The sequence below is a fragment of the Balaenoptera borealis genome (assembly GCF_965194805.1).
Source record: "Balaenoptera borealis genome assembly, chromosome: 12".
NCBI classification, from domain to species: domain Eukaryota; kingdom Metazoa; phylum Chordata; class Mammalia; order Artiodactyla; family Balaenopteridae; genus Balaenoptera; species Balaenoptera borealis.
Window position 1 is genome coordinate 45,852,102 of NC_138869.1, and position 27,283 is coordinate 45,879,384.

The following is a 27,283-nucleotide window of genomic DNA, read 5'->3' on the forward strand; positions in this document are numbered from 1 at the left end:
ATTGGCCTGACTTTTAAATGTTGACAAGTCATTCAAAAAGAAAGGTTTTTGTATGGAATTTTTTTTTTTTTTTTGGCTGTGCCTGGCTGCTTGTGGGATCTTAGTTCCCCAACCAGGGATCAAACCCACGCCCCCTGCAGTGGAAACGCGGAGTCTTAACTACTGGACCTCCAGGGAAGTCCCGGAAATTTTCAAAAATACAAAAATAGGATAGCAAAATGCACTGCTGTATACCTGTCACCCAGCTTCAACATTATTCAGCTCATGACCAGTCTTGTATCATCCAAGAGTCCTACCGATTTCCCCCACCTCCTCAGATTATTTTGAAGCAAATCCCAAACATCCTATCATCTCATCCACAAGTATTTTGATACGTACCTCTCCAACACAAGGACTCTATTTTAAACAACCACAGCATCATTACCGCGCTTGAAAATTAACTAATTCCCAATATCATCAAGTGTCTAGTCAGTTTGAAATTTTTCTAATTGCTTTATAATTTTTTCTAATCAGGATCTATATTAGATCTATACATTGCATGGTGATATGTTTCTTAGATCTCTCTTACTTAGTCATGGTTCCCCTACCATCTCTCTCTCTTTTTTTTTCCTTTGCAGTTTACTTTTAAAGAAAGCAGGCCATTCATCTGGTAGTTTCCCATAGCCTGGACTTTTCTGATTGCATGCCCATGGTGTCATTTAACGTGTTCTTCCATCCTCTGTGTTTCCTATAGCCCCGAAAATTAACAGCAGTTTTAAGGAAGGCTTTATACACATCTTCCCTGGTGCATCAGGCACATTCAGATGCTGCTAGAGCCTCCTGAAAATCCTGCCACTTTTTTCAGTGTGCTTGCTTCCTGTAGTGGCTGTGCTGTCTCTCTAAGGAGTGGAGGAGGTCAACATCCCATCGGATTTTCAGGAAAAGCTCGACTCTCCTCCATTAATTGTTACTTAAACCATAAAAACATGAAGGATCCCGAGCACATTTAAGATTTGGGTTCTTGGGCTCACAGCACACAGACTGTCATGTAATCATGGCAGCACGTGACAGCTTAAACTCCCAGTGGCCACATGCACTGTCATTTAGACATCTGAGCAGCTGGTGACCCTTGTCAGTGCCAGCATGTCTTTGCAGTTGCCAGAGCCCTTTATGGACATCGCTGGCCCCCCGTACCTTCACACGTGTGGTGTCAGATGAGGACTTACACGTTGGGAGGCTCCTGCTGAGTCTGGGACTGGTGTGGGGTGACAGAGGAGACTTAGACTGGGGGGTTATTTGCAAGGTAAAAGTGAATTCTCCTTGTGTTTTGGGAAATTCGGAAGCAGTCTTTTGAAATGAACCAGAGATAATTCTGTTGTTTTCATGGATTCTTTCTTCTGTTTTTCTAATGCGGCTTTTTCCCAGGGACAAGGATGCTCTCTGGCAGAAGTCAGATGCCCTGGAATTCCAACAGAAGCTCAGTGCTGAGGAGAGGTGGCTGGGGGACACGGAGGCGAACTACTGCTTTGACTGCAAGCGGGAGTTCAGCTGGATGGTGCGGCGGCACCACTGCAGGTCAGCAGGTGGCTTGCGGGCAGGGCCCAGCACTAGAGCAGACGCCTCTGAACGAGGACTCCGTGGCAGGCGTTGGCACCTCAGCCAACTGTCTAGGAAGAGCACGTTGCCTCTTAGTTTCAAGGGAACCAGTTGAGGAGGGTATGTTAGGCAGGGTCTCAGCAGGACACTCAGGGATCCCCGAAAGGGAAGAGAGTTTAATACAGGGGTTGTAGGCAGAGTTAAGGGGACCCACAGGGATGTAGAGCACCCAGAGACCCAACCCCTGACCCTCTCTTGGCCTGCAGGGGTCAGAGGGGAAACGAAACCCAGAGAGAGCAGGGGCTGAGGCTTCACTGGAGGAACACAGAGCAAAGACCCCCCACCCCCCAGGGCCCAAAGAAGGGCAAACAGGAATGAATCTTGGGTTGGGGTGGGGACAGATGGAGAACGGTCAGCACAGGGGGATGGGGTCTGTGGTCTCTTAGAGCCCAGCCCCCGAGGCCTGGAACGCACACCTGCATCGTAGCGTCCGGGAAGGGGGCTCAGCCTGCCTCCCAGGACCCTAGGAAGTAAAAGTGTCTCCCATCAGCCTTACCAAGATGGCCTTCTTGGAATCTTATGAGATAAGCCTTCAGGCCTCACTCTAGAGTGGGGGCAGAGCCAGCTCTGACGAGCCGTGTGGCGTCCAGAGCCCAGAACAGAGCCCGGTTCCGGTGCCGAGCAGGTCACTCGAGACCTCTAGTGCAGCGTCTTCAGGGCCCGTGCCTGTGTCGTCCCCAGGATATGCGGCCACATCTTCTGTTACTACTGCTGCAACAACTACGCTGTGAGCAAGCACAGCAGCAAGAAGGAGCGCTGCTGCCAGACCTGCTTCCAGAAGCTGAGCGAGGGCCCCGGGTCCCCCGACAGCACCAGCTCGGGCACCAGCCAGGGAGAGCCCAGCCCCGCCCGGTCACCAGCCCAGGCCGCACCCCAAGCCACCAGAGGCCAAGGTCAGGCTCCGCCACTGCCCTCGGTGTTTTCCAGGTGCCACCCTCACTGCTACCCCACTGTGGCTGCTCAGCTGGAACATGCTTAGTTCAGTGTTTTCCACACTTAGGCACTAAAAAGGTAGTACCACCAATCTGAGACTTTCTTTTTGATGTAATTAGGATTGAAGGAGAATTGAAAAGGGAATAACTTTCTCCTGGTATGATTCAGTGTTATTTAACGTGGGGTCTGTTTACTTCTCAACTCACATACCACCAGTGGATCCCACAGCTTTGGAAAACGCTGTCTCCCAGGGCCCCAGCCCCATATCCAACCCTCTCTTTCAGGGTAACCAAAGGCCAGGAGTTGAGTGTGGAAACGAGCACATCCTTTCCTGTCTCCCTGTAGCTCACATTCTCTCTCGGCGGCCAAGAAGGGTGTATTCTCCTTCATGTCCTCTCACTCAGCTCAGTAAAAGGAAGTGGGATTTGGTTCCTGCTGCTTCTCAGCACAGCCTCGCAGACGAGCCCAGGCTGCCCTCTCAGGACTGGACTGTGGGTGTCTATTCTGAAGCACGGCCTGTCCCAGGAGCCATGCGGCAGGGCCTGCTGGGAACTTGTAACTCCCATGAACTGTTCTTCTTGCTGACCAGCCCAGGAATCTTCCCCTCGCCTGGCTCACTAGTGGGTGTTCCAGTGACGACAGAGGGTGGCATGGTGCCAGCATGCTGAGGTTGCTTGTTTTGATTTCTGACATTTCCTGTCTCCTCCTCTGTCTGTCTTACTTTCTGTCTTTTCTTTTTTCGTCTCAGGCCTGCCATCACATTTTCCATCACATGCAAAAGACTACTTGTTGGCGGGGTCGGGGGTGACTAGCACAGCAGCATCGCACAGCATCCTTCCTACTGGGGAGCCTGAAAAGTTGGGCACAAGTCCCCTGGTCAGAAGCACAATGGCTGCTGTGCGGAGGGAGGTTCTTTTCCACCCCCCAGTGGATTGAGGTGAAAATGCAGGTCAGACAGAATCCTCCTCTCAAAGAGGCATGAGTGAGGTCTGTGTCTGCTGGAGCAAGGATTCAGCAGCACAGAAGTATGATTACCTTTTTGTTAGGTTCTTTCCTGATAAGATTTTGATAGGTTTTTTTCCTTCTAAATAAAGGGGCTCAGAGAACATGTAAGAGCTTAAAACCTCTCCATGCCACTGCCTAAGGGACTTCAGAGAGATCTCTTACATGGTGCATTCAGTTTCATCTGTAGTCCCCTCATCTGCTTTTCTGGAACATCCCAAGAGCCATTTCTCTCCATCTGGACAGAATAGCTGTCGGTTGAGTGAGCACTTAGAGTGTGTCCTGGTGGCTCGTCCCACATAGCTGCACTCCCTCCCCGTACTGTCCATGACTGTGCATTTCTCTTCTCTCCCGACCTGCCTCTGCACCCCAGGTGCTAACACAGACTGCCGGCCGCCAGACGATGCCGTGTTTGACATCATCACAGATGAGGAGTTGTGCCAGATACAGGAGTCCGGCTCCTCCTTGCCTGAAACACCCACCGAAACTGATTCTCTTGACCCAAACGTGGCTGAACAGTGAGTAGACATCACCTCCATTTCCTGAGTGCTCATTAAGTGCCTGGCCTTGTGGTTTCTTATCAAAGGATTAGGAAAGCTCGGAAGCAGGATTGGCTGTCTTTGCTTAAGGGAAGGTGCCTGCAAACAGTGCTCGGGGCAGGGTGCCCTTGAGGAGCACCAGGGCTCCAGGAGTAGTCAGTGTTGAGCCTTGTCAGAGAGTTCCTGGGCGTGTCTGTCAGCGGTCCCCCTGATTTCAGCATCTCCAGGAAGGCCTTTCTTGGCTTAGGCGACTGTATTAATCTGCTCAGGCCGCCATAACAAAATACCATAAAAAAAAAAAAAAAATACCATAGACCAGGTGACTTAGACAACAGAAATCTATTTTCTCACAGTTCTGGAAGTCCAAGGCCAAGGTATCGGCAGGTTTGGTTTCCTGAGGCCTCTCCTTGGCTTGCAGACAGCTGCTATCTTCCTGTCTCTTAACATGGTCATGCCCGCTATGCATGTGCCACCCATGTCTCTCTGTGTTCTAATCTTTTCTTCTTATAAGGACACCAGTCAGATTGGACTAGGGCTCACCTTATTGGCCTCATTTTAACTAACTTACTTATTTTAGGTCTTATCTCCAAAAACAGTCACATTCTGAGGTACTGGGCATTAAGACATCAACATATGAATTTAAGGGGGGGACACAATTCAGTGCGTAAGAGCAGCGTTGGCTGGGCTGCTATAGCCACGCTCAGAGCAACGCACTGCTCTTTAAAAACCGTGTTCATCTTTTGGAACCACTCATCAGGCTTGGTAATGGTGCCACAAGATTAATTTCTGTTGTCTCAAGTAGATGTTTCTCTCAGAAGTCCTCTTTTTTTTTTTGGCTGCACCGTGCAGCATGCAGGATCTTAGTTCCCTAACCAGGGATCGAACCCGTGCCCCCTGCAGTGGAAGTGGGGAGTCTTAACAACTGGACTGCCAGGGACGTCCACCCCAAAGTTCTAAAAGCAATAAGAATATAACCAAGTTTGTTACCCAGTGCTCTGTGGAACCCGAGGGACTTTCCCCTCCCCCAGCCCATGCCTGCCCCATCACCAGTATCTTGTGCTGCTCTTAATCAGTGACCCAGACCCACCAAATGTTCCCGATGCCGCAGATGGACAGCATCAGGCACAGGGGCGTCCTTTAGTACCGGCTCTCCATTGGCCCTCTCATTTTTCTGGGCCAGCTCTTTTCCAACAAGGCCTGTGAGGAGAGTCTGCAATGGCTAATTTCTAAATATATGAAGTAACTGCACAAAGTGCCATTGTATTAAAGTGTCAAGAGTTTAAGCCAGGGGACCCATGGGAAAAGTCAGGTTCCCCTCCATGGCAGCCTTGCTTGGTGTTTCTCGGCCCCTGTGGTCTGGCTTGACTGCGGTTCCTGCAGCAAAGCACTGCCTGTTTAGAAGCTCAAGGGAGAATTGACATGGCTCCTGTGTCCAGACGTTCGTTGACTCACTTTCCATCCAGTTAGGGAGTTTTGTGATGCTCCTGCCGACTTGTATTGAGATCTCTGTTCCTTTATTCCTGCCCAGAGTTCAGAGGAAGGGCTGTCAGATTTATCATCCAGGATTTCTGCTGCTGCGTGGGAGGAGATGCACTTAATCTTCGGGAGGTTCTCAGCGCAGGAGATTTTAGGCTCAAGTGTATGTCTCCATACTCTTCTGTTCTCTTGCTTGAGGGTGACTGACCTTGCCTCATGGATAAAGCCAGCCCCATCACCCAACCCAAGAAAGCCTCTGCTCACTGTGATCACGGGCCCTTTCTTTTCCTTCTGAAGCCTTTCCTGGCTGCGTGAGCCTCCAGCGTTCTCCCCAACCCCCATGGTTCAGTGGTCCCCAGGGCACGTTCTGTTGCATTTGCACTAAGCCATACTCATGCCGTCGTCACCTGGCAACTCTTCACTGACTGTGCCTCAACTGCCGGCCAGGTGGGTGGGTGGGTAGGGGGTCCGGGGAGCAGGACCGGAAGCTCAGGGCCTGGGAGGATGACCTTGGGCTGTCACCTGCATGAGGAAGTGCCGCCCTGCAGCTCCCTCTTCCCTTCACCTTTCACCTTCCCCTTTCTCAGTAGGAACAAAAGCAGAAGGTCTTCTGACCGCTGACAAATAAGTGTGTTTTTGGTCATGGGAAATCAGGAAGCGGTTCAAGGAAAGGAAACTGCCAGCATGCTGGCCTGCAGCCTCCAAGGGAGATCCGGGGCTAACGGATGGACCTGCAGTCCCCATGCATCATCTGTTTGGGTGAAGGGCCAGCCCTCCAAGTCAGTTCAGGGCCTGCCTTGTCTCACACCTTCCTTGTGAGTTAGCCGAAGACAGACCCCCGTGTCTCTGGTGGCTTCTTCTTATGTTCTTTTTCTTCCTAAGCTTAGGACCAATCAAAACCACCAGGAGTCTGAGAAACTCAGACAGGTTTGGTGGGGTGGGGGGGTGAGGGGTTGGTATAGAGCCTGGGTTTGTGTATACATCCCTGCCAAGACACTGAGAGAAAGAAATCAGCAAGTCCAAAGGAAGAAGTGGTCCAGGAGGGGTTAAAGGCTGTGAAAGCCCTGATGAGGGGGGGAAGGAGGCTGCCTGGAGGCAGTGTCTGTTGAGCACTTTCCCTGTGGAGCAGCTTTTGCACATGACCTCACTTAGTCCCTGCCCAACCCTTCAAAGAGTAGGGATTATGGTCCCCATTTTACAGGTCAAGGTACTGAAGCTCAGGAAGGCAGGTAACTTGCTCAGGGTCAGGGGGCTGTAAGTGTTAGCACTGAGCTTTGTGCCCAGAACCCCTCCCTCCAGTCCACAGGCACGAGATTCATTTTGAAGAGTACAGCCCTCTTCTCCTGGTCCCGTTTCCCTATCTTCACATCAAACACCTGCCCACCCTCCCTGCCTCTTTGTCCATTCCTCCCCCGCCACACACACACATTCTCAGGACAAACACAGTTGTCTGCCTTGGCCCTCCTGGCCGTGATGGGACAGGAACAGGTCCCAGAATCCAGGCTCTCGGGGAGACCTGGCAGGATCCCGCAGATCCCTAAGCAGCCTCCCAGAGCCCCCTGCACGTGACTCAGGAGCACAGCCCGCCTCAAGTGGAGGGGCGATATTCTCCAGAACCCTGCAGGTGTGCACACCCCTCCCCACAGTGACCCAGGCCCACCCTCAGCCATCTCCCTGACCAGGTGCCCAGCTGTTCTCAGGACCGAGGCAGGCAGAGGAGGAAAGAAACTGTCCTCCAGCAACAGGCCTGGCCTTGGGTCCCTTGGCCTCTGCTCTGCTTCCAGCAGCCATTCCCTCCTCCAGGCCCGGCCTCCCTTCTCGAGCAGACCGTGCCGATGAAGAGCTTGAGGTCCAGAGTCAGACACTCCTGGTCTGCTGCCTCCAGGTTCCCTGGCTTTGAGCACCGCAGCCCGCAAACTCAGTTCCCTCCCTCGTACAGAAGAGACAGGGACGGCACCTCTAGGGTTGTTAGGAGGATCAGACAGAAATGATGTGGAAAGCCTTCCACGGAATTGCGTGGTTTTGGTGATGTTTTTCCCTGAGCTGTGAGGTCAAGGGCCACACTGTGGTGTCTACTGCCACGGGCCCTGGTTCCTTACATCTCGTAGCTCAGTTGTGTTCGCCAACGAAAATCCCGCCAGATGCCCAGATGATACTGAGCTCAAACTCACGCACAGAGACTGTCCCTGACCCACAGAGCATCTTTGCCAGTACTTGCTTTAGAACAGGTGCTCTGTGGTCAGAGTGCTTCGGGGATCTGTGGCAGGTTTATCACCAACCAGGAGATACAATACCTGGTATCTCAAACCAAGAACAGGATATAGTGATAACGGTTAAGGTTAGAAAGCCACCTTGTGCTTGGGTTAACCTAGCATCTCCGCCTTCAGACAAGTACAGAGTTGTCAGGTACCCCGGGCCGTCTTAGCCAACATTTGGGGGAAGAGAAAGAGGTTATTCATCGGGGTTCCAGCCCTAGCTCTGCTGTGTGAGCTTTGGCAGGTAGTAATGTCTCTGAACTAGTTTTCTCATCTGGAAAACAGGGATGATAGTACCAGGCGTCCTACCAAACGGCATTGGGAGTTACCGTGGACCACAAAGGACTGGGCCTGTGGAAGGGGTGCTGCCCTGAGAGAACAAGGCTAGAGCCAGCGCCCCGGCCACTCCTGGGCCCTGTGCTCTTTGCTCCGCCTCCACCCCTCCAGTATGGGCAGCTTCTGTTTTTTCTCTCCTGCAGCACCATTTTCTCAGTCCAGAATGCTCACTGAGAATCCCAGGCTTCTGGCTCCAGGGAGCCCCTGGAATCAGGTTCACCCTGTGTTCACCGCATCTCGGACAGTGTGGCCGTCATGGCCTCTAACCGCCCCACCCCCGGCCTGTAATTGCAGGGAAGCTGGTGGGGGAGGAGACCCTGAGGCCGCACGTGAGGCCAACTGGACTCACCCAGGGTCCACACCCAGCCTGACCCCCTCCCGCCAGTTTCCCCCACACCCCAGGCTGCTTACGCCAAGCACTGGTGCGTGGGAGCAGAGGGGAGAGCCAAGGGGAGAAGGGCGGGTCTGAGCTTGTGCTCCATGGGGCTGTCTCGTGGATGAGTGAAGTCGAGAGTGAAAGCCTTGTTTGGGCTGTGCCAGTGTCTGTTGCCTGTAATGGTGTGTACCCAGGAGGGCTTTGGGAAAAAGATCTCTACTCCCAAATGTGAGCGGGTGAGGGCCCAGAGAGTAGGGCCAACGAGTGACTGGGGAGGCAGAGAAGGTGAAAGAAGATTCAGCTGCTGTGCTTTTCCTCAGGACAGGCAGGCAGGTTCTCCTAAGCTGTGGAAGGGCCAGTGCAAAACCTTCTTGCAAGGAGCCTGGAGAGAGGGCACATAATAGGCCTGGGATGGGGCATGGCCTGATGGGTGCCTGGTCTCCTTTGACTCAGCCAGGCAGGCACCGTTCGGGGAGAACCCAGCAGTCCCAGCAGCCGCCCCTCTGTTGCCGTGACCAGCAGCCCCCAGCGTGGCTTGGAGTGCACTGTCCGTGCCTCACAGCGCTCCTGGAAGGAGGGCCGTCGTCAGCTCGTGGTGTGGATGGTGAAACGGGCTTGAGGAGGCTGCGTGGCTTGTCCCGGGATGGACAGATGTGGAGCTCTCCCCGGGGCAGTGTCTGAGTCACCCCAGAGCCCTACTTTTCCCATCCCACCACACTGCTTTCCTCCGTGGGGACACATGGAGAGGCCGCAGGGCCCCTGGCTCCCCGACTCTTCACTCCTTCCTTCCTAGTTAGGGCCTCTGCCTCTTGTTCTGGGACATTGTTGGGGAGGCCAGGGGCTCGTGGCCCCTCTACCAGAAGTGCTCAACATTAAGGTGACAGCACAGAGGAGGGTGACCAAAACTCCCCCTCTGAAGCCAACGTAAACAAGTTGAAAGTCAGCCTTGACTCCATGAAAAGGGCAGGATTTAGTGTTTGAGGAGCACTGGGTAGTCCGTGCGGCCTCAGCACAGTAAAGCCGCTCTCCCCGTCGGTGCATTTAGGCACGTGTATGAAACAGTCGGTGGCCCTGTGGGCCCTGCAAGGCCGGCCTGTGCACCTCTGGAAGGCACGAAGCCGACCGGCCCACGCCCCGCCAGTGCACAGAGAAAGGCAGGCGGCTAACGTTTTGTGTGGCTGGTTCTTGAGAGAATAACAACTACCACCGTTTTGGGGGCCCTTCCTCCCACATATGCAAACCGTGCTAAGTGTTTGTGTGCACCCTCTCCAGTCCTCGCACGCCTGCCCTGAGAGGTGGTACTGTTACGGCCCACGTTTCACCAAAGTGGAAGTGATTAAGAGATTACCAGCTGGTCTTACCCACTCGTGACGCCGGTCTGTCCAAGCTGCAAAACCTCACTGTTCAGCCCTTTCTGGCCCACCTCCCTGAGCGCTCTTCTTAGCTGTTGTCAACAGGTTCTCCATATTTCAGTGAGTGATTTTGTGACATGTGAGCCAAAAAGGCCACTTTAAGCCTGTTGAGCAGGTTGCTGGGATCTAATAAACATGCACAAACAAATGACTGACATTTAAAACTCTGCCTCGTTCTGTGACCACATCTCAGAGGTAACAAATGCACCTCTCGTTCTGGGCAGGAGGTTGAAGCCACAGTTGTTATCATTGGTGTATTGATAGAGCAGTGCCCTGAAAGTTGACAGTTTTAACTTATTTCCTGTGCTCTGAGCCCACAAGTGATCACTTTTGGTATATTCAGGAATACCACAGTAAGGTGGAATGTGCCTAAGGATAAAAGTAGTTTGGAGACTTTTAAAAAGTTTTATTTCTCAGTCATGAAAATCATGCTCTTTGAGATGTGTGTGTGTGTATTATATATACATTTATATATGATTTGTGTGTGTGTGAGGCATTGGGTAAATTCAGGTTTAAATGAGCAAACCCACCAAAGATCCATTTCAGAGGTGCTCCTTAGACTCATGATAGTCTTAAACTCAGCTTTGCACATTTTTCTAGCATTCTGTGGCCCACTGGAATCCTCAGCCGACCCTAATTTGCTTTGGCCCATTCATATTCCCTGGTGCTAGTCCTTCCAGGATTAATCAAAGAGAACATAAAGCACCTATCTATATAAAACCAAACCCACAAGGCGTGGCAGAACCTGAGCTCATTTCTGTTGGGTGCCTGGTGATGGAGGTCTGAGTCACAGTGTCAGCACTGGTTTTCATGGCTGCTTTAATCTCCCCTGCTTCCCAGTCGGCAGAAGAATCTTCTGAACTTGGGAGCCCAGAGTGTCACCTGCCATCAAGACCTTTGTTGGCCAGGTCCCCCTCTTCAACCCTTAGTCCCAGTCCCATTCCCACTGAAGGAGAACCTGGGGTCTTGAGAATCACACGTCATTCCCTGGTGTCAGTATTCTCGGGGTAGAGGAAAGAAAGCCCTGGCAGCTTTCAGACTCCCCTTTGAGCCTTAGGCCTGGGTGTAAAAGAAGAGAGCACAATCTGCGCATGCCTGAGAAGAAGCATCCCACCCCAGCTGCACCATTTGGTAACTTCTCCGTGAGAATGCTCATGCTATACACAAAGCCTTAGAGGACACAGCCATGCTCCTGTGACTTGCTGAGCAGCCTCTCCAAGCCCAGCAAGGCCTACAGCTGGAACATGCTGGTCGCCTCCATGTTGCGAGAGGCTGAAGCAGTCCTGGAAGTGTCCTCTGAACACTTCCATTGGCTTGAGACACCCAGGTAAGGGAGGCAGCCAGCGTCTTTCACAAGTTTCCAGAAGTTCTTCCGAAACTTCAGGCCAACAAAGGCATAGAGCACAGGATTAAGGCAGGCACGCAGGTAGGCGATGGCCTCTGTCACTGTGATGGCATAGTGAAAGCTGGTCATGGTGTGGTACTCCCAGCTCATGCTGCCGATGAGCTTCACGAGGTTGAAGGGCGTCTGGGTCAGCAGGAACACCGCCACCACCAGGAAGATGATCTTCAGAGACTTGTGCTTCTGGAAGCCTCGGGCCTGAAGCAGGGTCTTGATTATGACTGAGTAGCAGACAATCATGGCAAGCAGTGGCAGGAAGAACCCCAGTGTCATCTGGGTGGCCAGAACCATGGTGGAAATCTCCTCGTTGTGATAGCCGCAGACAGGCTTGTCAAGGTAAAGGACGTTGCCATAGATGATCTGTGGCAAGGAAACCAGCAGGGAAACTACCCAGATGGACAAGCAGATGACCTTACCCCAGGCCATCCGCTTGGCCTGCTGGTTATAGGCCTTGGTGGCCTGAACCACTGCAATGAAGCGGTCCATGGTGATGCAGGTGAGGATGAGCATGGACGTGTAGAAGTTCAAAGTGTAGATGCCCAGCAGGGTTTTGCACATGACGTTGCCAAAGACCCACTCATGGATGCCTGCATAGGCCCAGAAGGGCAGAGTACAGACGAACACCAGGTCAGCCAAGGGCAGGTTCATTAGGAACACGTCCGTCAGGCTCTTCAGCTTCTGGTAGAAGATGTATATGACCAGCACCAGGGAGTTCCCCACCAGGCCACAGATGAACACCACCACATACATGCAGGGCAGGAAGAACTTGCTGAACTGCAGGAAGTGTTCGTGCCCCTGGCTGCTGTCATTGGAAGCGTTGAAGAACCCGGGGTCTCCATAGTCGTACTCGGCCATGGTGTCTGTTCTGATGGACCCCTGGGAGTCAAACCACAGGAATTATATATATTTGGGGCTGAGGGTGATCCCTCCTGTCTTCCCACTGTCCCATTGCCCACAGCTAGGGGGCAGATAGTCACCTCCTAAACCCACCCACTGTTCTGCTCAGTAACAGCCCAGTATATTGGGGACAACCAGTTCTGAGGGGAAACTGCTCAGACAGGACGAGGAACCCTTCACTGGCCCTAAAATTCTCAGGATCTTACCCATCTGGGAGACAGCACATAACTGACCCCACCCACATTCCATAAAATCCTGTGCTCAATGGCCTTGGAAGCAAAGGTCACCACGTGGTGAGCTGGGGACTGTGTCCTTTTGGAAGAGCTGCGCTGCTCTTCAGTGGGGGGGGCTGTGTTCATCTGCCCACGCCTAGCAGAAGGTGCCCACCCAGCCTGTGCCCCATCTTCTGTTAAGTTGGCCCCTGGACTACGAATTGTGAGAGCTAAGGCAGTATCCCCCTTCTAGAGGGTCCACCATCAAGGAGACTCCTGGAGACCAAGAGGTGTTTGGGCCTTTCTGCCTGGGTGGGCCGTCCATCCTGCCTCGCCTTGCCGTGATGGGAAGCCAGGGCAGGGAAGAGCCCAGGCTGCCCAGTGCTTTGGCTGAGCGGCTTTCTGACCAGGGAACTGGGCAGTTTTCCTCACGCCCAACCCCAGCTTTCCCCTTCATCATCTGTCACAGTGTATGACATTCCACCCTCAGGGCCTCTTTGATCTTCAGGAATCTCTTACAAGGTAGGTTCCCCCAGAAGGGAACATTGCTTTAGCTTTTATGACCAGCAGTGTAGGGCTGAGGGGTCTCCTTTAACACACGGAAGAGCTGATTGAAATGGGACGTCAGGTGGGTGGGCTACCGCAGCAGGGCTGGCGGCCAGCCTTGCGGTGGGGCTACTTATAGCAAAGACCAAATAGCTGTCTTTCTTGCCTGGGGGTCCCAGCCCTTCAAGGGTATCACTTCCCTCTGACCCTTCTCTGGGCCCTGTGACCCTGCTGGGGACCATGGACCAGACACGGGTGATATAATCTGTGGTGTGGGAGTAGGGGCAACTGCGGCAGCATCGGCCTTGGAGGGCCAGGTCAGTACCTGCCACTGTCCTGCAGGTACTCAATATGCAGGGACTCTTCCAGTGAGCGGTGCCATATCCCACTGGCACCTCAAGGAAATGTTTAAGAAGAGCAGGCATTTGGTTTAGCAAAGTCAGAATATCAACCGGCCAGACAAGGGGGTGTAAAAGGAGAGATGATCTCTCCTTTCTGGTCTCCTCGGAGACTTTTCTTTTCCTGATGCTGGATCCTGACAGGAAGGGATGTCAGCCCTGCTGCCACCTTGGTATTTCATGGGCTCAAAGCACCCTTTCTCTCCAAGGAAGGACCTTGTCTTTGGGCTAAGACTACTCAGTGAAAAGTCCCTCCTCCTGGACCACAAAATGTTAGCTCTCTAAAAGTGAAAGGCCAACCCATAGGCATTGTACCCCACCAGCTCTGGGCTGCTGGGTTAAGTGAGTCAGACGATGCTGTGTGTGTGTTACTGCTTCACATGGGGACAAAAACATATTCTTCATCATTTAGAATGTGACACTGAAAGTAATATCAGATCTCCATTATTGTTTGACTTACTCTTGGCCTTTAAAAAAAATTCTCCTGGGACTTCCCTGATGGCGCAGTGGTTAAGAATCCTCCTACCAATACAGGGGACACGGGTTTGATCCCTGTTCCGGGAAGATCCCACATGCCGCAGAGCAACTAAGCCTGTGTGCCACAACTACTGAGCCTGTGCTCTAAAGCCTGCGAGCCACAACTACTGAGCCCACGTGCCACAACTTCTGAAGCCCGCGTGCCCTAGAGACCGTGCTCCGCAACAAGAGAAGCCACCACAAGCAATGAGAAGTCCGCACACCACAACAAAGAGTAGCCCCCGCTCGCCACAACAACAGAAAGCCCACTCAGCAACAAAGACAGCCAAAAATAAATAAATAAATAAATAAATAGATTAATTAATTAATAATTCTCCTACTAAGGCTGTTGCTGCATCCTTAGGCTGGCATTGCAGTTTCCTCAAAGGACCCATGCAAATTCATTTGTAATAATTGGTAAACTAAACAGTGTTTAACAGATTGGGACTGCACAGTTCTGTGCAGATCGAGTATTAAAAATTACTTTCCCTTCTAGAAATATTAAAACCATTTGTTTCTTTATTTTCTCTAACCAAAGTCCTATGTTGATTTGTGAAAATTAGAAAGAAAGTAATATGTACAACTTTGGAAATAGTGTCTGATAATAAATAAATAAGCAAAGTATAATTTAGGCATAAAACAGAATATGACTGAAATGTTTAGGAAGTGCCTTTAATGATTTTGGAAAATGCAATACATTTAAAAAAAATTTTTATTGGAGTATAGTTGATTGACAACGTTGTGTTAATTTCAGGTGTACAGCAAAGTGAATCAGTTATGTGTGTATAACTGATACATATATATAACTGATATATATATATCAGCTATATATATATCACTGAGATATATATATATATATATATATATATATATATATATATATATTATATATCTATATCTCCACTCTTTTTTTTAGATTCTTTTCCCATATAACTCATTGCAGAGTATTGGGTAGAGTTCCCTGTGCTATACAGCAGGTTCTTACTAGTTATCTATTTTACATATAGTAGTGTGTATATGCCAATCCCAATCTCCCAATTTATCCCTCCCCACTCCCCAAAAATGCAATATAATATTGGCTGTTACTATTACAACAAAAAGATGACAAAGTGAATGTAAAATTGATCATGATTCTCAGCCTTCTTTGATCATAAACCCCTTTGAGAGTCTCATTAAAGCTGTAGCTCTTTTCCCTCAGTAATAATGTACAAACATGCCTGCAACTCCGGGGGTTCATGAACTCTTTAAATCCCTCTGCCCCATATTCTATAGACTTTGTTTACAAATCTGTGATAAGCTATATGATTTTGACTATATTTTTTAAAACATAGAAAAATGATCAGATTTTATCAGCAGTTCACCCCTGGCTGGTAGAATTAGGGGTGACTTATTTCCATTCCTCCTTTATACTTTTCTGTATTTTCTGAAGTTGCTACAGGTGTATATTGCCATATATGGAGAAAAGAAAGTAAACCGTAATCTAAGATAACAGCCTGTCTTATAAAATGGAAAAGAAAAACAGAAAAAGAGATTAGTCAATGAACACACACAGTGACTAGACTCTCCTTATCTCCTGGGGAGGGTCTAATTATGCCATTACTATCAGCATCATCTTACAAGCATCATCTTACAGAACCAGGTTAAGTCATAATCCTCTCCTCGGACCCTCATGGCAGCAAATAACAGAGATGGAGTTTGAGCCAAGGGCAGTTGAGCTTGAAAGCCTGGGCATTTGACACCATACCGTGCTGCAGGCAGGACTCTGACAATCCCAACCACCTGGAGTTAGCCCCTCTTTTAACTATAAAGAAGAAGACCAATGACTCACCAGTAGAGATGCTCTTTCAGTTTGTTCCTGAGATGAGGTTGCTCACAGCAGCAAGGTCGGCCTCTGCCTCTCTCATGTGGTCTGTGTTTCCGTTGAGTGATTTTTAAGAGCTCTCGGTTGATGATAGGAGACCCAGCCCTTCCCCATCTTGCAGCTCAGAATCCACATGACCAGCCTGCACCCATGTAATTTGGGGGTCAAAGAGACGAAGCGGTGGCTCTGATGCTGCACACCCCCTGCAACCTGGCTGGGGTCTTACTCTTTTGCCAGGATCCAAGAGGGTTTTAATTTGTAAACTGAAGGGGAGCAATATGCAGTGTCTGGTAGTCCACTGAAGATGGTGGCATTTGTACCCTAAAATTATTTCATTCACTAGTCGTATGTCTCTTTGGAGCAGTTTGGGTCTGGACCAATGCAAAGTCGATGCTATGGCCTGGGTTCCCTGTGTGCCTGCAGCTCCAATATACGTGACAGCCCTGATCCTCATACCAATCCTGCAAGTAGGTATTACACCATTTTATAGATGAGAATACAGAGGACTGTAGCCAAAGAACAGCCCCACGGACTCACAGCTAATAACTGCCACTTCCAGGATACAAACGCAGGTCTCCATCATTGCCAGACCAGTGGACCAGATGGCTTCTAGATGATGGGTCTGCCAGAGGGCCAGACACAGCCCTTCCTCCTAAACCCACACCACTCAGACAGGGCTCACCGCCCTGCTTGTCCAGGCTAGAATCAACAGTGAACAGGCTGAACCAAATACTGAAGGTCAAAGCACCCATCTTCCTGAAGGAAATCTTCTGAGACAAGACATTCCTTCACAGTCAGCCAGCCTGACATCTTGGAATCTTTAAGCTTTGAGAGATGAGTTTTTCCCAGAGACAAACCAACCGTGTCACTTAGGACCAGTTCACAGGGTGATGTTAGAAGGGGCTGAACTTTGGCAGACACACTGGCTCAGCCATGCTCGTCCCTCTCAGCAATCGCTTATCCTCCGTGGGGAAAAACAGGCCTCGGCCCGGTGCCCTCCGTGACCACGTACATGCTTGGGAAGGAGGGGTGATGTGTGTCTTAGAGAGAGCGTGACCGTACTTGTCATAACCATTCTCCAGTGGAAAGTTCTCTGATGGAAAACTTGCAACTAAATTAGAGGATAAGAGCCCTTCACAATTTGGGGGCCAGAATTTTATTTCAACCACTTTACAAAGTGCCTTCTGTTGTCTTCCAATTTGTAGTGCTCATTGCTTTTCTTTGAAACAAAACTCTGAACTACTTAAGGGCAAGTACCCAACCATATGTCTTGGGGTTTTCCCAGAATATGCAAACATTTCCGAAACAGAATTGGGGGAGAGTAAAAGGGCTGTGGCAGCCGTGCCCCCCGCAGATTCTCTCAGAAGTCAGACTGTGTTGACCTGCTTCCTTTTGCTGAACACCTGGCATTCTGGAGCCATGGCCCTGCTTGGGACGGCAGTTCCAGGACGCAGGGATGGGGCAGTTGCTGCTGGTAGAGGAGTAACTGCCAGGCGGTGGTGGGTGGCGGCGGCTGTGGAGGATGAGTTGGAAAAACCCTCAGAAAAGCAGCCTAACCAGAGGGCAGTGGGCGGCAGGTCAGTGGTGAGGACGGGCATGTGGGTCTGCGTGTTTTGGTCAGCCCATAGTTACCAAGTAATCAGAAATCAACACCAGAAGCTATCTTCTTCACTTGGTTTTTAGGCAAAAAGGAAAACAATGACTAAAAGGAAAACTACTAGGAATTTAATAGTAAAATAGAAAGATGCGCCCAAGCCCCACAGTGAATGTGGCCCACCGTGTGGCTCAGCCTCTCCTTCCAAACCCGAGCTGTTCAGTAGAGCCTTCTGAGATGACAGGCGTGTCCTGTGTCTGTGCATCCAACATAGCGGGCACTAACTCCTGTGGCTATTAGGCACTCGAAGTGTGGCTAGTGCAACCACAGAGCCAAGCATTTAGTTTTGTTTTAATTCTGATGAATTTGAATTTAAGCAGCCACATGAGGCCAGTGGTACTGTATTGAACAGGGCAGTTGTAAACCAAAGACTTCTCCAGTTCACAGGAGACCCCGTGTCACAGGCAGAGCAGCACTCCTAACCGTGCTGGCTTAGCAAGGCGGAGGGGTGGATGGAGCCCTCTGGGGAAGGCTGTCAGCAGGACACTCAGGCCGTGAGGCTCTCTGGGCTCCATTCCTTCCTCAGCCAACCTGAACAGCCAGGGAATCTGCTCCTTGGGCAACTGGCAGAATTGAAGTTAAAGAAAAAAGAGGCTAAGGTGTTGTGATTTGTGACAGGAGAATACTGTATATTACAGTTGCAGAGAGCAAGCTGGAGGGACCTCACCTGTGACCCCTAGTCCAGGCAGGCGTGGACCCCTGGACTGCGTTGCTGGGGACTTCCTCAGCGTCCTTGCCTGTGGTCACCACTTTATTCTTACTTGGTTCCGAAGTGGAGCAAGCCTTGGTCATGTCCTTGGGGACATTTGGGACAGAAGACCACCTTGGCTGTGTGCATGACAGGTGCCCAGGCCAAATGTGGCAGGTGTGGCCAAGATGACCACCCTGATAGGGTGGAGCAAGTTGACAGATACACGTGCCTTAGGACAGTTCAGCTCGACTGACCACAGGCTCAGTGACAGAAATTCAGATGGACAGGAAGGGATGACGTGCCATCAGCCATGAGAGGCCACCATAGCTAGCAGTAGGCTCCCATGGCCAGAGTAAGGGGAGGAGGAAGGTCACTTGTGGGCAGTGACTTTGTCTTGCATCTTTTCTGAGGGAAACACCTCAATGGCAACAAAAGGAGATAGGGTGCCCCCTAGTGGCCTTATCTTTGTTCCCCGTCATTCTCAAAACTTAAAAATCCTTTGACATCTTCCAACAGAGTTGCTTGAACATTTTCTGCTAAATCCCACAGTCAGAAATTTACATGACTACCCAGGTGTGTATGTGTATAGACAGAGTCAAACAAGAGCCTCATAAAGCAATACTTATCCTTACCACATTGCAATATAGTGCAAAAACGCGTTCATATTTTCTATTATATCCTATTTCTTTTTTTTTTTTTTACCCTTTTATAGGAACATTTTTGCAAAAGCATCAGAGTACACCCAGAACTGTCTGTAAATGACAAAAGACTTAAAAATCACCACGGTTAAAGATCTGATCAAAGTTCATAATAATGCAATTGACAAGGAAATTTAGTTATTTCTGAGATACACATTTTAAAATAATAACTAGAATTATGACTTATAACATTATACCAGAACGTATAAGATTTTTAGGAATTTCATGTAATGTCTGAAACATTTATATTAACATATTTCCATGCAAATAACCCAAAGAAAGTTTAGTATTAGATTTTTGGTTTTTGTTTATTTTAATTTTTTAATTTTATTTTAATTTTTTTATACAGCAGGTTCTTATTAGTCATCAATTTTATACACATCAGTTTATACATGTCAATCCCAATCGCCCAATTCATCACACCACCATCCCCACCCCCCCGCGGCTTTCCCCCCTTGGTGTCCATACGTTTGTTCTCTACATCTGTGTCTCAACTTCTGCCTTGCAAACCGGTTCATCTGTACCATTTTTCTAGGTTCCACATACATGCGTTAATATACGATATTTGTTTTTCTCTTTCTGACTTACTTCACTCTGTATGACAGTCCACCCACATGGACCAGATCCATTCACATCTCAACAAATGACCCAATTTCGTTCCTTTTTATGGCTGAGTAATATTCCATCGTATATATGTACCACATCTTCTTTATCCATTCATCTGTCGATGGGCATTCAGGTTGCTTCCATGACCTGGCTATTGTAAATAGTGCTGCAATGAACATTGGGGTGCATGTGTCTTGTTGAATTATGGTTTTCTCTGGGTATATGCCCAGTAGGGGGATTGCAGGGTCATATGGTAATTCTATTTTTAGTTTTTCAAGGAACCTCCATACTGTTCTGCATAGTGGTTGTATCAATTTACATTCCCACCAACAGTGCAAGAGGGTTCCCTTTTCTCCACACCCTCTCCAGCATTTGTTGTTTGTAGATTTTCTGATGATGCCCATTCTAACTGGTGTGAGGTGATATCTCATTGTAGTTTTGATTTGCATTTCTCTAATAATTAGTGATGTTGAGCAGCTTTTCATGTGCTTCTTGGCCATCTGTATGTCTTCTTTGGAGAAATGTCTATTTAGGTCTTCTGCCCATTTTTGGACTGGGTTGTTTGTTTCTTTAATATTGAGCTGCATGAGCTGTTTATATATTTTGGAGATTAATCCTTTGTCCGTTGATTCGTTTGCAAATATTTTCTCCCATTCTGAGGGTTGTCTTCTCGTCTTGTTTATGGTTTCCTTTGCTGTGCAAAAGCTTTGAAGTTTCATTAGGTCCCATTTGTTTATTTTTGTTTTTATTTCCATTACTCTAGAAGGTGGATAAAAAAAGATCTTGCTGTGATTTATGTCAAAGAGTGTACTTCCCATGTTTTCCTCTAAGAGTTTTATAGTGTCCGGTCTTACATTTAGGTCTCTAATCCATTTTGAGTTTATTTTTGTGTATGGTGTTAGGGAGTGTTCTAATTTCATTCTTTTACATGTAGCTGTCCAGTTTTCCCAGCACCACTTATTGAAGAGACTGTCTTTTCTCCATTGTATGTCCTTGCCTCCTTTGTCATAGATTAGTTGACCATAGGTTCGTGGGTTTATCTTTGGGCTTTCTATCCTGTTCCATTGATCTATATTTCTGTTTTTGTGCCAGTACCAGATTGTCTTGATTACTGTAGCTTTGTAGTACAGTCTGAAGTCAGGGAGTCTGATTCCTCCAGCTCCGTTTTTTTCCCTCAAGACTGCTTTGGCTATTCGGGGTCTTTTGTGTCTCCATACAAATTTTAAGACATTTTGTTCTAGTTCTGTAAAAAATGCCATTGGTAATTTGATAGGGATTGCATTGAATCTGTAGATTGCTTTGGGTAGTATAGTCATTCTCACAATATTGATTCTTCCAATCCAAGAACATGGTATATCTCTCCATCTGTTGGTATCATCTTTAATTTCTTTCATCGGTGTCTTATAGTTTTCTGCATACAGGTCTTTTGTCTCCCTAGGTAGGTTTATTCCTAGGTATTTTATTCTTTTTGTTGCAGTGGTAAATGGGAGTGTTTCCTTAATTTCTCTTTCAGATTTTTCATCATTAGTGTATAAGAATGCAAGAGATTTCTATGCATTAATATTATATCCTGCAACTTTACCAAATTCATTGATTAGCTCTAGTAGTTTTCTGGTGACATTTTTAGGATTCTCTGTGTATAGTATCATGTCATCTGCAGACAGTGACAGTTTTACTTCTTCTTTTCCAATTTGTATTCCTTTTATTTCTTTTTCTTCTCTGATTGCCGTGGCTAGGACTTCCAGAACTATGTTGAATAATAGTGGTGAGAGTGGACATCCTTGTCTCGTTCCAGATCTTAGAGGAAATGCTTTCAGTTTTTCACCATTGAGAATGATGTTTGCTGTGGGTTTGTCATATATGGCCTTTATTATGTTGAGGTAGGTTCCCTCTGTGCCCACTTTCTGGAGAGTTTTTATCATAAATGGGTGTTGAATTTTGTCAAAAGCTTTTTCTGCATCTATTGAGATGATCATATGGTTTTTATTCTTCAATTTGTTAATATGGTGTATCACATTGATTGATTTGCGTATATTGAAGAATCCTTGCATCCCTGGGATAAATCCCACTTGATCGTGGTGTATGATCCTTTTAATGTGCGGTTGGATTCTGTTTGCTAGTATTTTGTTGAGGATTTTTGCATCTATACTCATCAGTGATATTGGTCTGTAATTTTCTTTTTTTGTAGTATCTTTGTCTGGTTTTGGTATCAGGGTGATGGTGGCCTCATAGAATGAATTTGGGAGTGTTCCTTCCTCTGCAATTTTTTGGAAGAGTTTGAGAAGGATGGGTGTTAACTCTTCTCTAAATGTTTGGTAGAATTCACCTGTGAAGCCATCTTTTCCTGGACTTTTGTTTGTTGGAAGATTTTTAATCACAGTTTCAATTTCATTACTTGTGATTGGTCTGTTCATATTTTCTATTTCTTCCTGGTTCAGTCTTGGAAGGTTATACTTTTCCAAGAATTTGTCCATTTCTTCCAGGTTGTCCATTTTTTTGGCATAGAGTTGCTTGTAGTAATCTCTTAGGATGCTTTGTATTTCTGCGGTGTCTGTTGTAACTTCTCCTTTTTCATTTCTAATTTTATTGATTTGAGTCCTCTCCCTCTTTTTCTTGATGAGTCTGGCTAATGGTTTATCAATTTTGTGTATCTTCTCAAAGAACCAGCTGTTAGTTTTATTGATCTTTGCTATTGTTTTCTTTGTTTCTATTTCATGTATTTCTGCTCTGATCTTTATGATTTCTTTCCTTCTGCTAACTTTGGGTTTTGTTTGTTCTTCTTTCTCTAGTTCCTTTAGGTGCAAGGTTAGATTGTTTGTTTGAGATTTTTCTTGTTTCTTGAGATAGGCTTGTATAGCTATAAACTTCCCTCTTAGAACTGCTTTTGCTGCATCCCATAGGTTTTGGATTGTCGTGTTTTCATTGTCATTTGTCTCTAGGTATTTTTTGATTTCCTCTTTGATTTCTTCAGTGATCTCTTGGTTATTTAGTAACGTATTGTTTAGCCTCCATGTGTTTGTGTTTTTTACATTTTTTTCCCTGTAATTCATTTCTAATCTCATAGCGTTGTGGTCAGAAAAGATGCTTGATATGATTTAAATTTTCTTAAATTTACTGAGGCTTGATCTGTGACCCAAGATGTGATCTATCCTGGAGAATGTTCTGTGCGCACTTGAGAAGAAAGTGTAATCTGCTGTTTTTGGATGGAATGTCCTATAAATATCAATTAAATCTATCTGGTCTATTGTGTCATTTAAAGCTTCTGTTTCCTTATTTATTTTCTGTTTGGATGAACTGTCCATTGGTGTAAGTGAGGTGTTAAAGTCCCCCACTATCACTGTGTTACTGTCGATTTCCTCTTTTATAGCTGTTAGCAGTTGCCTTATGTATTGAGGTGCTCCTATGTTGGGTGCATATATATTTATAATTGTTATATCTTCTTCTTGGATTGATCTCTTGATCATTATGTAGTGTCCTTCCTTGTCTCTTGTAACATTCTTTATTTGAAAGTCTATTTTATCTGATATGAGTATAGCTACTCCAGCTTTCTTTTGATTTCCATTTGCATGGAATATCTTTTTCCATCCCCTCACTTTCAGTCTGAATGTGTCCCTAGGTCTGAAGTGGGTCTCTTGTAGACAGCATATATATGGGTCTTGTTTTTGTATCCATTCAGCAAGCCTTTGTCTTTTTGGTTGGAGCATTTAATCCATTTACGTTTAAGGTAATTATCGATACATATGTTCCTATGACCTTTTCTTAATTGTTTTGGGTTTGTTTTTGTAGGTCCTTTTCTTCTCTTGTGTTTCCCACTTAGAGAAGTTCCTTTAGCATTTGTTGTAGAGCTGGTTTGGTGGTGCTGAATTCTCTTAGCTTCTGCTTGTCTGTAAAGCTTTTGATTTCTCTGTTGAATCTGAATGAGATCCTTGCCGGATAGAGTAATCTTGGTTGTAGGTTCTTCCCTTCCATCACTTTAAGTATATCATGCCACTCCCTTCTGGCTTGTAGCGTTTCTGCTGAGAAATCAGCTGTTAACCTTATGGGAGTTCCCTTGTATGTTATTTGTCGTTTTTCCCTTGCTGCCTTCAATAATTTTTCTTTGTCTTTAATTTTTGCCAATTTGATTACTATGTGTCTCGGCGTGTTTCTCCTTGGGTTTATCCTGTATGGGTCTCGCTGCGCTTCCTGGACTTGGGTGGCTATTTCCTTTCCCATGTTAGGGAAGTTTTCAACTATAATCTCTTCAAATATTTTCTTGGGTCCTTTCTCTGTCTCTTCTCCTTCCGGGACCCCTATAATGTGAATGTTGTTGCGTTTAATGTTGTCCCAGAGGTCTCGTAGGCTGTCTTCATTTCTTTTCATTCTTTTTTCTTTATTCTGTTCTGCAGCAGTGAATTCTACCATTCTGTCTTCCAGGTCACTTATCCGTTCTTCTGCCTCAGTTATTCTGCTATTGATTCCTTCTAGTGTAGTTTTCATTTCAGTTATTGTATTGTTGATCTCTGTTTGTTTGTTCTTTAATTCTTCTAGGTCTTTGTTAAACATTTCTTGCATCTTCTTGATCTTTGCCTCCATTGTTTTTCCGAGGTCCTGGATCGTCTTCACTATCATTATTCTGAATTCTTTTTCTGGAAGGTTGCCTATCTCCACTTCATTTAGTTGTTTTTCTGGGGTTTTATCTTGTTCCTTCATGTGGTACATAGCCCTCTGCCTTTTCATCTTGTCTGTCTTTCTGTGAATGTGGTTTTTGTTCCACAGGCTGGAGGATTGTAGTTCTTCTTGCCTCTGCTGTCTGCCCTCTCTGTCCTATTTCTTTTAATATTCGTCATAACTTACTAAATTGATTCACAACTGACGGAATGGGTCATGACCCACAGTTTGAAAAGCCATTGAAAGGAGACTCTGTGTCCCTAATCATTGCCTTTGAGACTGCATCACCCACCCATGCACACTCCCACCTCCACCCATCTCCCTTTCCCACCTAACAAAGCTCCCCCATGCAGGGCCTCAGCCAGGACTAGCAAGGGTTGCAGGACCTACTCTGGTAATAGGGTTGTCTGTGTTGTGATGGTCAGAGAGGTGGGGAGATGGAGGAGGAGAGGGAATAAAAGATTAGGACATCTTGGGGTTTTTTTGGCTGCACCCCACAACTTGTGGGATCTTAGTTCCCCAACCAGGGATTGAACCTGTGCCGCTTGCAGTGGGAATGCAGAGTCCCAACCACTGGACCACCAGGGAATTCCCGACATCTTTTATTCTTAATGCGGGTATATTGAGAGAACCAACCACAGTTTTCAGAGTGCATTTCATCATATGTTATTTATCTTTCTCATTTATGGTACTTGCACTTTGCACAAGGATGAGAGCAAATGAAACGAGGCAGGCCTGAGTGGCCTTGGGCCTGTCTCCTGTCCCCTGGCCCCTGCCTCATTAGCCATCAAGTGGAGTTGGACTGGATGGTCCTTTGAGCTTCTTCTCGCACTGACATTCTTTGATGGGGGTGGGGGAATCTGGAAGCCAGCGATTGGAAGATGAACAAGAAAGAGGTGTTGGACAGGAAGGAGGTCAGAGGTGGGCTGGGCTGGGGAGAAAAAGGAGTGACAAGGCTTGCCCTTGGTGGCAGCAGGCACTTTAGGACATGTTCTTGCTGCACCTTCCCTGGGAAGAATGGGGAAGGCTGAGGTCAGGAGCTGCCGACCAGAGCGAGCCCACCTCTTTCCCAGCCAGTAAAACGCCTTCTCCAAGGCCTTTGAAACTTACAGCCTTTTTAAGCCAGCAGAGCCTGGAGTCCATCCACTTCCATCTCCTCCCATTTAGAAAGGAGAAATCTGAGGTCTCAGAGGAGGAAAGGGCTCACCCAGAGTCACAGTCATAAAGCCAAGACTGGGACCACCTTGGAGTGATACCCGCCCTCCCCTGAGCCATACCACCTCCCCTGCCCTCTGGAACCACAGTGAGCTCCAGCCAGAGGGAGCCCACTGCTTAGGCCTCAGCGCTGAGGGCGAGGTGTTTGTGAGGACGGGCTCTCCCACCTGCCGTGGGCTGATGTAGACTGTGCACAGACAGCCCCGGCCTGACACCTGAGCGCTAGCGGGCATCTGATTACCTAGGCAGCCCTGGAGGCCCCCGGGCCAGCCGCCACCTCCACCCCCTCGCAGCAGCGCCCTGAGCAGCTTGTCACAGCCAGCGGCCTCAGCACTCCAGCAGTAGACAGGAGCGAGGCCGGGAAGCGGGGCCATATGGCGGAGCGAGCAGGCGTGATGTCCAGCTGTCTGAATGAAGCCAAGTCTCAAGCTCAGAGATTTCCAGAGAGGCTGGAGGCCTCCCCCTGTGCAGTGCTGTCCTCCAGACAGAGAGGCTTTGTAAGTTGGCGGCGAACAGTCTGCTTTGTGTCTGAGAAAATCCTGTTCGAGGTGGAGGTGCTGCAGTTTGTCCCCAGGTGTGGCTTTGCTAACCCAGCGTCTGCCACTCCATGTGTGACTCGGGGTCTTCCTCCTTCAGGATCTGTTGCTGATTCCTTTCTTGATTTCATCAGCATTACCTCTGCCCTTTTATCCTGAATTTACACGCTAACGATTTACGCCCCCATGTGTGTTTTTTAGCAAGTAGCACAGACATTCTTTGGTTCCGGCACACGGCAGTGACCTGGCCTTTGGGACGGGGAAAGCCCAGCCACAGCCCCTGCTTGCAAAGAGCTTGTGGACCAGGGGGAGATAAGACCCAAAAGCAGATAGGCAAAGCCCAGCGTGACCAGGGCTGTGACGCGTGGGTGGCGGGGAGGAGTATGGGGTGCAGGAGCATGGGGGGTGGGAGCGAGCTGCAGGTGCCGCGTCTGTCACAGCCCCTGGGGTGACGCCACCAGTCACTGACCCCAAACTCTTGGTGCATCGTGGTTGCTGCAGGTACACTGCATGTTGCACAGATATTCCTGCCCCCAGGGTTGAGTGACAGCCAGGACAGGCTTAGGCGAGACTCACTGGATTTTGCCAACTCTGAACCACCCCTCTTCACATCCGCATGAAGAACACCTGGGTGCTCCAGGGACCTTCCCAGGGTCCTACTGACTGAGTGAGGAGCCTCAGGCCTCAGACACAGGACGTAGACTTTGGGGGACGGTATCTGCTGCCCCTCTCCATGGGCGGGTTGTGCGTCTCTGCCCATTGTTAGGGCCTCTCCCTGTGGAAGGATGAGCCTCATGCCCCTGCTGTGGCGTGTTTGGCCACGGGACCCACCAGGCAGTGAAATGTGAGGAGCAGTGTGGTGAGAACCATTTCTGAGCAGAGGCGATGGCCGCCACCTCCAGGCAGAAGCTCTGTGAGCATTAGGGTCTGGCTACCCACTGTGCTCTCTTGTATTTCTCATGTTCCAGAGATGATGTGAGGTCCCAGGCTCACCTGAGCTCTGGGATTCAGGGTCTGTTAACTCCCTGGGAAAGCTGCAGAGCCCCTCCCCAGGCATCACACCTGGCCGCAGCCCAGATAGCGCTCTCAGAGAAGCACACCAGTTTTCCAGCATAAGTTGTAGGTCCACTCTAGGGGCAGCCGTGAACTTGGTGCCCAAGTGGGTGTGAGGGTAGGTGAGGAGGGCCATCTGAGCGCCTGGTCTGGACGCTTGCTGTCAGCCGCTGACCTTGCGTGTGCCACTGTATGTGCTGAGGCCTCCTTCCAGGCAGGCCGCAGCTTGTCTGTCCCTGCCTCAGATGGAGCGCGTCTGTGGGGTAGGGCCCATGCCCACCTCACGTGTCCTGTGCAGTGCTGGGCCGCCACCTCAGGACCCGCTCAACAGTAGGCAAGGTGAGGGTAGGGCAGGTCTGAGTTCACACAAGTTCACACGGGGCC

The 27,283-nt window shown here is 48.5% G+C and overlaps 2 protein-coding genes across 3 annotated transcripts in view; one reads left to right on the forward strand and one right to left on the reverse strand.

Annotated features, from left to right (window-relative positions):
• The window catches only part of FYCO1 (FYVE and coiled-coil domain autophagy adaptor 1), an 86,926-nt gene that overhangs the window by 40,576 nt on the left and 19,067 nt on the right, over window positions 1-27,283 (forward strand). For both annotated transcript variants that reach the window (XM_082347309.1, XM_082347310.1), the window contains exons 12-14: window positions 1,405-1,554; window positions 2,317-2,528; window positions 3,944-4,088. In XM_082347309.1, coding sequence (XP_082203435.1) covers window positions 1,405-1,554; window positions 2,317-2,528; window positions 3,944-4,088 — 507 coding nt within the window. The remainder of the gene's footprint in view (window positions 1-1,404; window positions 1,555-2,316; window positions 2,529-3,943; window positions 4,089-27,283) is intronic.
• CXCR6 (C-X-C motif chemokine receptor 6) lies at window positions 9,179-20,513 on the reverse strand. Its single transcript, XM_082347451.1, has 2 exons — window positions 15,764-20,513; window positions 9,179-12,242 (listed from the first exon to the last, which is right to left on the reverse strand). The coding sequence occupies exon 2, from the start codon at window positions 12,219-12,221 to the stop codon at window positions 11,196-11,198; it is 1,026 nt and encodes a 341-aa protein (XP_082203577.1). The 5' UTR covers window positions 12,222-12,242; window positions 15,764-20,513; the 3' UTR covers window positions 9,179-11,195.